This window comes from Mastomys coucha, unplaced genomic scaffold, assembly GCF_008632895.1.
Source record: "Mastomys coucha isolate ucsf_1 unplaced genomic scaffold, UCSF_Mcou_1 pScaffold9, whole genome shotgun sequence".
Classification (NCBI taxonomy): Eukaryota; Metazoa; Chordata; class Mammalia; order Rodentia; family Muridae; genus Mastomys; species Mastomys coucha.
Window position 1 is genome coordinate 56,978,790 of NW_022196915.1, and position 10,563 is coordinate 56,989,352.

Consider the following 10,563-nt stretch of genomic DNA (forward strand, 5'->3'; position numbering starts at 1 on the left):
AACACAGCAGTGGGCTAGCCCGCACCTGCCAGCTCCTCACTAATGGGAGAGACTACTAAGGCAGACACAGCCACCAGCCCTTTGTTTAGGGGCTGCAGGCACTCAGAAGATTATCCTTGTCTTTGGTGCCTGCTGGAGCAGGGCAGGACACAGAAAAGAGGAAGTCTGCAAGAAAATGGCTTCCAGAAGGTAGGCATGGGTTTCCCTGGGCAAGGGCCAGACCATTTCTCACCTGGAGAACGTGTTCCGGGCATAGTGCATGATACTGTCAAAGTCATAGGTCTCTCCCAAGGACTCCACTTCTTGAACCTCCATCTTCAAGAAGTTATACTCCTGCCCTGCAAAGACCGTGAGAAAAGTGGGGGTGGGATCAAGAGAGTGGCTCTTGTCCTCCCTGCACCCTTACCTGGGAGGGTCTGCCGCTGTGAAGGTGTAAGGGAAGTATAGGAGAAAGGGGACAGGGACATCTATAGAGGAGCTCTTCCCAGCAGAAAAGACTGGAGAACTTGCTGAAGGAAGGGTCAGGAGACCACAAATCAGGAGGAAGGACAGAGACTCGCAGGGCCATGATGGCGGGGAACAGAAGTAGCAAAGGGCAAGGGTGGGAGATGGAGAACAGGTAAGCCTGTGGGGATATCCAGGGACAAGCTGACGGTAGACCAGCCCACTCACCAGAAGAACTGGCTTCTGGCTACTCAACCTGACCCCCATGTCCAGGACCTGTGTCAGACCGACCCCTAAGCAGTTCCAAAGCCCTAGGATGGGATCCAGACCCTGGGATGTGTGTACCTGGCTGTATGTTCTCGCGTACAATAGAGACATGGCGGTCCCGGTCGGGCCGCGTGTGCTCGTGCCAGAAGCCAATGACATGGCCCAGCTCATGAACCACGATGCCAAACTTGTCACAGTTCTTGCCGATGGAGATGGCCTGGGGGCCCCCACCTCGGCGACCCACGTAGGAGCAGCACCTGGAGGGCGGGGCCAGCTCAGGGGGGCGGTCCCGAGCTGGGGGAGTGCATCCACTCAGGGGCCGGGCCAGGCTGCTGGGAGGTTGTGCAGGGGTGCGGATGGCCCTGGGCACCCAATGCGCAGGCTTTATGCCAGGGTCTGAGCCATATCAATGGCAGATGCCCAAAGCAGGGAGAGGGGATGAGCAGGCGCAGCTGAGGGCAGCAAGAATGCCTAGGGCAGAACCGGGCTGGGGATCACCACCAAGGGGATCAGCGCCCAGGGGTCCCTGCTCACCCGCAGGGTCGGTAGGTGAATACAATATAGCTGTCCTCATCTGTGCGCTCCAAGAATGTGACACAGGTATGCTTTTCCCAGTGTCTCATGGCCTGCCGGAAGACTGCCCTCTGGCTGCCTGTGGAAGGAAAAGCCGGGCTGTCATACTGTCAAGCGAGTGGGGGCTGGGGGCACTTTCACCCACTGTTACAGCCAATCTGCAGGCACACTGGCAGGCCAGAAGGCTGCCGACTGGTCAAAGGCAACAAGGCCAAGGCCAGGTGTAGGCTCACGGTAGTACACTCACCAGTGAAATTCCCTCCAATAACAAACGGGATGACCCCATCGGGCCACACTCGCTCTGGTCTGGATGTCGCTGCCCGCCTGCTCCGAGGCCTGCCTCTCCATCTGCCCCTGCTTTCCCTCTGCGGCTGCCCACTAGTGCTCTGACCACCCAGGGCAGAAGAGTTTCCTGGAATGGAAAGAGGAAAGAGTCAGCGGCAGCAGGTGAGTGGCCAGGGAGAGGAGAAGACACAGAATAATGGAACCCATTCTTTGTAGATTCTGGATTCACAAATCTGCCTACTTTGCTAAAAATTTATTTGCTACTCTCAGATCAATATGGTCAGGCTTTCGTGATCATCCACGGACATGTACAGGGCAGGAAAAAAAAAAAACAGTTGGATGATCCGATCAATGTGTGCACATGCTCACCAAGGTCGAACAAGGTGTTCTGTCTGTTTCTTTTAGGTGAACTGAGAGCCACTTTTTATTTATTTATTTTTTAAATTTGGTTATTTAAAACGGTTCCTAAGCAAAGCTCTCATGTGCTGTCATGTGTTCCCAAAGCAAGAAAGCTGGGCTCTTAGTGATGCAAACCTGTCATCCAGTTCCTGAAAAGGTAGCAGGAGGATTATGAGTTCAAGGCCAGCCTGAGTCCTACACTGAGTTTAAAGCCATCCTGGGCAACATAGAGAGCCCCTATCTCAAAATAAAAACATAACCATGGAGCTGGGCATGGACCTCAGTGGTAAACACTTGCCTGGCATACATGAGGCCCCAGGCTCAACCTCCATTAACACACACATACAAAAACATAGCAGACAAAAGCTGAGATAGACCTTCCCAAGAAATGCCCACATTCAATATATTTGCTTAGGCTGAAGTCAATGCCTCTAGCCACGAGTTCAGCATCAATGAACCAACTTTATATTAAAAAAGTGTCTTTAAGTGAAACACACATAAAATGTGGTCATATAATGATCAATTTACAAAAAATGTGACCAAAGGCTGGTGGGAGCTTACATTTCTCCTAGGAGCAATGACTCAGTATCTGCTAATTCATTCTTCATGGTGTCTATGTAAAATAACTACAAAGTTCTGTAATAGCCGTGAGGCTGTGTTCTAAGTATCCAGAGCTGCCACGGTTAGCAGGAACGGGCAAGGACCCCAAACTAAGACAATGAGGCACTCATTTCCCAGGAACAGTGGGGACCCAGGGGATCTGAAGTTTGGATAAAAGCTGCGTGCTTTCTCAGGGATTCTGGGCCCAAATTCCCACAGGACACCAAATCTCCATGGTACTGGGGAAAGTGCCACTGTCTGTACCTGGATGTAGAGGAGACTAAAGACAAAGTTTTGCCCCAGATCACCTGGTGGGCTGGCCACATGCCCTGGTACAACTTTCCCCTGTGCTATCTCCATTAATCTCCACCAAAGTCCTGTAAACTTCTTTAATCAATAAGACACCAGAATACCCTTTGCTGCCAACCGCCCTCCTGGGTAGTTAGCTTAAAACCTCTAAATTGCTCACACCAAGATCATCCCTCCTGCTGGAAAAGGAAGATGGCCTGGCATACCCACCTATGCCCAGAACTAAATCTCAATAGGAATCCCTTGTTTGAGCAATGGGAGAGCCCCCTATGGGCTTTCCAAACCATGACTTAGCACCATCCTGATGATAGACTATCTGCCCTCAGCACAGCAGTAAGAAGGTTGGGAAAAGCCAATCCAGCCAATCTCTTTCCCCATCACCAATGCCACATAGATTGGTAGGTGCTTGGGCTACCAGGGAACAAAGAGCTTTGAGCCCAGCTTTGGGACATGTACATAAGTCCTTTCTGTGTGCCCTGGAAAGATAGCAACTGTACACATAGAGCAAAAGAACATTGCAAGTAAAGGTGAACAGTTGAGTCTTGGAGACAGTTTGGGATATTAAAGAAGCTCAGGGACTGATGGCTCAGTGGGTAAGAGCACTGACTGAGGTTCCAAAGGTCCTGAGTTCAAATCCCAGCAACCACGTGGTGTCTCACAACCACCGTAATGAGATCTGACACCCTCTTCTGATGTGTCTGAAGACAGCTACAGTATACTTACATATAATAATAAATAAATCTTTAAAAATAAAAAAGAAGCTCAGGAGAATGGCTCCAGAGAATGCATAGAAGCTTGCACACTGGGACCAGGAGACCCAGGACCAGGACTATGATATTGGCCACAGCATCATGGATTGGACGACCAAGGTTTGGATGCTAGTTCCAACCCTGCCTCCTACACACTGGGCAAATCACTTTACCTTTGTGAGGCTTAGTCTCAGCTTCCAGAAAACACGAGTGGTCCTGACACTTATCACTTGTCCTGGTTGGAGTTTTTGTCAAGTTGATACAAGCTAGGGTCATCTGGGAAGAACTCTTAAGAAAATGTCCCAATGAGATTGGCTTTAAAGGTAAGTCTGTCAGGTATTGTCCTGATTAATGATTGATGTGGGAGGGCCCACTTACTGTGGGTGGTGTTGCCCCTGGGTGTTGCAGGGTCATACACCCTGGTCTTGGGTGTATAAGAAACAAGCTGAGCAAGTTAGGAGGAGCAAGACAGTAAGCAGCATTCCTCCATGGCCTCTGCTTCTGTTCCCGTCTTGGGTTTCTGCCTTGAGTTCCTGCTCTACCTTCTCTCAGTGATAGAGTTTAACCTGAGAGGTATAAGATGATGTAAGCCTTTTCCTCCCCAAGATTCCTTTCCTCATAGTATTTTATCACAGCAATAGAAACCTTGACACTCTTGGAGGTGGTTGAAGACAATCAAGTAGGATAATACTTTTGAAAGTATTTTGTAAGCTATATGTTAGAAAAATACTGCTTTTTGGTTCCCATGGGCATCAATATTTCTCTTCTGGGGGAAGGATAAATATATCCCAAAGGAAGGCAAGCCCCTGTGTTGGGTTCAAGTCCATGGCCCCTGCCCTGGGAGGGCCTGGTTGGAAATGGGGAGCGTAAGGGTTCTTGTTTCCCAAACCTGAAACATTTCTGGGACACAGAGAGCCAGCCTATCCCAGCATACCTGCAGCTTTGATGGATGACCTCCGGGCTGTTTGCTGTCTGAGAGCTGCAGCCTGCTGCACCCGGAAGGCCCTCAAGTCCTCCTCATCCAGGGCAATATCCCCAAGGAAGGCGGCTGGAGAAAAAAGAAGCCGGAGGCTGAGATAATCCTCTCACCCTGGGCCGCACTCATTGCGTTTATAGCCCTGACCCAGTGGGTACACAGCCCTGACCCTATGGCCATTCTGATTCTCCAACACCACATGAGAAAGACAGAACAGCAGATCAACTTCTAGAATCTCTGTATAGATTACACTTGCCTTTTACTTCAAATCCCAACAATAGTGAAGGGTTATGACGCTCGCTTATAGCCAGAATCCTTCAGGAAGGTGAAGCAGAGGGATCGCTTGGGTCCAGGGATTGGAGGCTAGCCTGAGTAATATAGCAAGACCTACCCTATCCCTTAAACAGTGAGATGGCTCAGTGAGCAAAAGTGCTTACCTCCAAACCTGATGACCTAAGGAAGGAGAGAACCAACTCCTGCAAGCTGTCCTCTGATCTACACACACACACACACACACACACACACTAACGCATGGTGGGAGGAGAGAAAAGAGTAAATAAAAATGTTAATAGTTCCATGAAGACGCAATTGTGTCACCTTTCCCAGCTTCAGCAAATGCTAATTAGTACCTATTATGGCCTGGACATTAAGTCAGAGACTAGCAACGCAGAAGGGGCCCCTAGCTCTGTTAGTGCTAATCTTTACAATACAAAGTTCATACAAATCATAACTCAGAGAATTCTACAGAGAGACAAGTGCTCTGATGGTGAGACACTTTGAAGCAAAGACTCTCTAGTGATTAAAAGCACATGTGTTAAAGGTTTGGTCCTGAAGATGGCGCTACTGGGAGGTTCTGTGCACCCTTAGAGGTACTAATGTCACTGTGTGTGTGTGTGTGTGTGTGTGTGTGTGTGTGTGTGTGTGTGTATGTGCCTGCCCTTAAGGGGATGTGGGACCTGGTCCTTCCTTCGCCCCATTTTGCTCTACCAAATGTTCCCACCACAATCTGCTGCCTATAAGAAGCTCCAGAACCATATTCTCCACTATCTTGGACTGGAAACTCAGGAACTGTAAGCCAAAATAAACCTATTCTCTAAGTCAGTCAGTCCTCTTCGATGTTTTGTTACAGTGTCAGAAAGTTGACTGACCAGCCATCTATTCGTGAGCCTGGGCTAAGTATGTGGTATCACATAGTAAATGCCATTTCAACCAAATCAGGGAGGCTATGGACTATTGTAAGATGACTAATAAGCGTGCGTGGCCCAATAAGACTTGGCATGGGTTAGACAAATCTAGGAGGCCAAGACTTAACACCAAGAAGTTCCTAGCTAACAAGGAAAGGTGTAACACTTGCCAATAACCCTACATTTCTGGGTCCTCCCTCTGGAGAGGAAAGGCCTAGGGGTAGGACAACCCTAGGCCTATCCCCACCCCTAGGGGGACATGTCCACTTCTGGGCCTGGGAAGAGAAGCTTCTGCAGAGATGGGTTGAGCCACCTACCCTCTTTCTGAGACGTGTAGGGTAAGAGGAAGCAGAGACACAGCACTGCCTGCTTTGGAAGGAGCCCAGATGTAAGCTTCACATTGGGCTGGGCTGGGCTAGGGTTGGGGGGGGCGGCAAGCTGGAGGTGGAAGCGCAGCAGCTTCCCTGCAGCCGTGGTGACATCTGCTTCTCATCCCCGCAGAGTCAGCATTACACAAATTGTTTTAACCTTGAGGCCTTACACACGGGTTCCTCCTCCCCACTCGGCCCCACTGGGTGGCTACGTATACATTTACTTTATCACACACTTAGTCAGACACAGATGGGTAATGTCCCTATGGGCATCTGGTGACATCCAATCTTATGCTGTCTGTGCAGAGTCACTGAGGTCAGAGACTCCGCCCCTGCATATGTGAGCTGCACTCTGCATTGGATTTTGGGTAGAAAGAACATATCGAATGAAAGAAAGAAAGAATGAAAGAATGAATGAATGAATGGAATATCATGCCAGCTTTCCTCTGGTCATAAATACATGTGCAGAGACACACACCTACTCAGACACAGACCAGACCAACGAGATGAAGCGGTGATCTCAGCAGTCATCAAGCCAATCTTTCACTTCACAATCTAGGAAACTGAGGCCCAAAAGGAAACTGGCTTAAGTTAGACTGTACTAAGCCTCTGGAAGGATTGATTTATATTCAGGCTTCACCATTCCTAGTCCGGTTGATTTACTCAAGTTCATTACCCCTCAGGAACCCATATTGTAAATATGTATAGACAAAAATAGACACTCAGACACACACACACACACACACACACACACACACGCAGACACACACCAAAAAAATACACACAGTCACAGAGTTCTTAAAAAAAAAAAAGAAAGAAAAGAAAAAAACACAGATACAAGCTCCAACACACACAAGCCAGTGGCAAGCTCTGAACTCATTAAGCCAGTAATAGTAGCAATAATGACACCTTATGTAAATGTCTGTTGAAATTTACCCAGTGCCTTCCAGTTCACAAAGTGTTCACTCATTAGTGAGTCCATTTAATCCTGGCCCACCCACAACATGCCCAGTAAGTCATACAGCACCCCTAGGTGTGTCCCATTACAAACATTTGGAGAAATACCCTTGAAGCTAGATGTCAGCCCCCTTCCTTGACTTCAGAGGTCAGGACCTTGGGGCTCCAGAGGGAGATGCATGTCCAAGGTCACCAGCCGGTAACTAATCAAAGGTCTCTTTTAGCTCTTGGGAAGGCTTCTCTTAAGATGACACTCTCCATGACCCAGGCTTAGTAACTGATGTGACAGAGACAGAAGAAGCTTCTCAGTATGCAGAAAGGGGTATGAAGGATTCCTATGTGACAATATCACAGGACCACCTCACACAGCTATACTTTGTACTTTTGCATGTAGATGGCACCTCCAGGCTTTTACACACACATCCACGGGCATCACCAGACATGAGCTGCTCCTCAGTCTCCCCACAGTGTCGATTCCAGGACCCCTACACGCTGCATAGAATCTTGACATGTTCAAGTAGATATATAAAGTACTATTGTGTTTGCATAGAAGCCACCCACGTCCCTCTTATGTTCTCTCTCCCTTTTTTCTTCTTCTTTTTCTTTTTTGAGACAGGGTCTTATAGATCCCACTCTGACTTCAAACTCCCTATGTAGCCAGAGATGACCTAGAAATTCTGATCCTCCTGCCTCTATCTCCCAAATGCTAGAGCTACAGATATGAACCACACCAAACTCTGCTCAAACTCAGAGCTTTGTGCATGCTGGGCAAGCATGCTCCCAAATATCCTCACCCCTCCTATATACTTTAGATCACTTCTGGGTGACATATAATGCTCAATACAATGTAAATGCCAAGTAGCTATTATCCTGCACTTCTTAGGCAATAATGGAAAAGTCTGTAGAGGTTCTGCCCAGACCAACTTTGCACCTTACAGAAGGCAGCTGAGCCCATGCTGGAAGCTGAACAAACTGCAGAGTCTTTGGAAGCTGAGACTAGTCTTTGAATCTAATTTGGCTCCCACTAGCTGACATTCATGTAAACTTTTTGAAACCTCTGTTTTTTCCTATGATATAATGCATCTCCTAAGATTACTTCAAGGAATAAGGATATGTATATGAAGCATCTAGCACCAAGCCTAGAACACAGAAGGCAACTACTAAACATCCAGTTCACCGCCTTACCAATCCTGGAGACTCAAAGTCAGCTCCAAACCTTCTCTAGACATGGTGGGTCTCTTGCACTCACCCCCCATCTGAACGAATCTATAGACAGATACTACAGAACCATGCTGGCCTATGAGTCCAGGCAGTGTGAGACCAGGGCAGGGCAAGTAAAATAGAAGGAACAGGGTTGGCTACAGAGCTCAGCTGGATGCCCTGTGGTGGAGATGTCATGGCTGAAGAATGCATGGGAACAGAATGGGGGCAGGGTGGGGTGGGAGGGGAGCTTATGGCCAGGAGTTGGGCTGACAGCTGGTGGATCTGGGATCCTAACCTTAGGAAGCTGGACAATCTAGATGCAAGAGAGTTCAGGATGCTTTCTTGGCCCAAAGGAAGCCCAGGGGTCAAGGTCAGGGTCAAAGTAGCAACTGTTTTCAACACAATATCACGAGTTTTTGTTTTGTTGTCTGGCTGTAAACCAGGCAGGAAGCACTTGAGGCTCTGTAGCCAGGCCCAGTGCTGGAAGGGAAAGATCACAGAGACACACATATCAATATGCATGTGGACCTAGAGAGCAATCTTTGTCCCCCGGGGTCAGCTTATGGACTCCAAAGTCCCCTCCTCTTGGCATGGCCAGGTCTCACCTCCTGAGTGGAGCCTGGTTGGTGTGATGGAGCTCCAAGCCCTTGTATGCAGGACAGGCATGTATTCCCTTCAACGAATGCAGACTTGTAGTCTAGGGAGGAAGTACTTACGGCCCCGGACAACACAAATAGACTCAATCCCTCATCCACTTACACACGGGTGCACATCTGTGCCTGTGCTCATACAAGGGCCCAATACACACAGGTGAACCTGCTATGAAGCAAAGACTCACATACAACCAATTCCCTGTGCAAGCTCCAGTGTGTTCTTACGTATAAGAAAAAGAAAGCAAGAGCATTTCCTCAAAGCAAAAGGACTCCTAGGGATGGACAGAGGTGTGCACATGTGTTGGGAGGAAGAAAAAGCCACTAAGTCTCCATATACCTCCTCGGGAGGTGGCCTGCTCCCCACCACCACTACCGGTGTTTTCCCCAAATCACAGAAGAAACAGAATTCATAAGAGTCCCTTCTTCTGCCAGAAGTAGTGGCACATGCTTTAATCCCAACACTCGAGGTAGAGACATGTAGATCTCTGTGAATTCTAGGCCAGCAGGGTCTACAAAGCAAGTTCCAGGCTGGCCACAGCTGAGATCCTGTCTCGAAACAAAAGAAGAGTCCCTGTTTCCTGAGGCATCTAACCAGTCCCTCTCCATTAGGACCCATAGAGATGTTTTCCTCTACCCTTAGGGCATCTAAAAGTGACTCAGGCAGGTAGCAGGGTCTTAGGTGAATGGAGTGACTCACTCAGGACGTCTGGAAGAGGGAATGTGGTCTGGTGAGAGGTAAGATCATGTGCTTCCTCTGGATTTCATACCTGGGCCACAAAGTCCCAGGGGTGAAAGTGGTAAGACAGACCTGTAAATACAGCCTACTTCTCCTTCTGCAGACAAGCTGGCTGTTGCCTGAGGTCTAAGTGAAAGCCAGATGTGTCAGTGGCAAGACACTAGGCTGGGAATCTCCAAAATCCTCTTCCATGGTTTGGCATTCAACGGAAGAAACCAGAGTTTCCAGTAAATAACCTGAGAGCAGGCTTGGAAGAATCAGCCTTAAACACACCAATTCCCCAGGTTGGCTTCTAGCCCAGAAGTTCAGGACCTTTTCCCAGGACATCAAGGGTCTTAATTTTTGTCCTTACTTTTAACAGCAGCCATAAGTGGATGTGGTGGCTCACCCCTGTAATCTTAGCATGTGGGAGGCTACGGGCGGGGGATGATGGGTTCAAGGGCAATTTGGTGAGACCCCCATCTACAAAAGTAAATAAATAAGTCTAATGCAAACAGTAACTAAAGAGGTCATTTCAGACGATGAGGCCTGGCTATGTTTAGAATAAACTGCAAGGTCCTGTTTGAGCTTGGGAGAATCAAAGAGTTTTCAGTGCTAGTTCTGTGTGGGAAGAGGAAGCAGGAGGATATAGAAGAGGTAGTGGAGGAGGAGGAGGAAGAAGGGGGTGTACCAGTCCCTTCCAAAGGAGGCAGAGACAGACGCCTGCCCCAAGCACCCCTAGCATCTGGGGTCAAGGCTATGGAGGGGCCAAGAAGCTAATCAAGCATGAAGGAGCAGCACAAAGAAAGAGTTGCTGGGCCTGTAGTTGGAGGGCAACAGCAGACAGGGCTCAGCATGTGCATATATATATATATATA

The 10,563-nt window shown here is 48.5% G+C and overlaps 1 protein-coding gene across 3 annotated transcripts in view; it reads right to left on the reverse strand.

Annotated features, from left to right (window-relative positions):
- Positions 1–10,563, reverse strand: part of Bmp1 (bone morphogenetic protein 1) — a 45,345-nt gene that overhangs the window by 32,146 nt on the left and 2,636 nt on the right. For 2 of the 3 annotated variants that reach the window (XR_004116050.1, XM_031361035.1), the window contains exons 2-6: positions 4,561–4,674; positions 1,532–1,696; positions 1,246–1,363; positions 790–968; positions 233–338 (exon numbers count right to left, since the gene is read on the reverse strand). Coding sequence is in view for 2 of the 3 variants with exons in the window: in XM_031361035.1 (XP_031216895.1) it covers positions 233–338; positions 790–968; positions 1,246–1,363; positions 1,532–1,696; positions 4,561–4,674 (682 nt within the window). In the remaining variant the exon portion in view is untranslated. Of the gene's footprint in view, positions 1–232; positions 339–789; positions 1,006–1,245; positions 1,364–1,531; positions 1,697–4,560; positions 4,675–10,563 lie in introns of those variants that run through there. The other variant, XM_031361036.1, reaches the window with a different exon arrangement.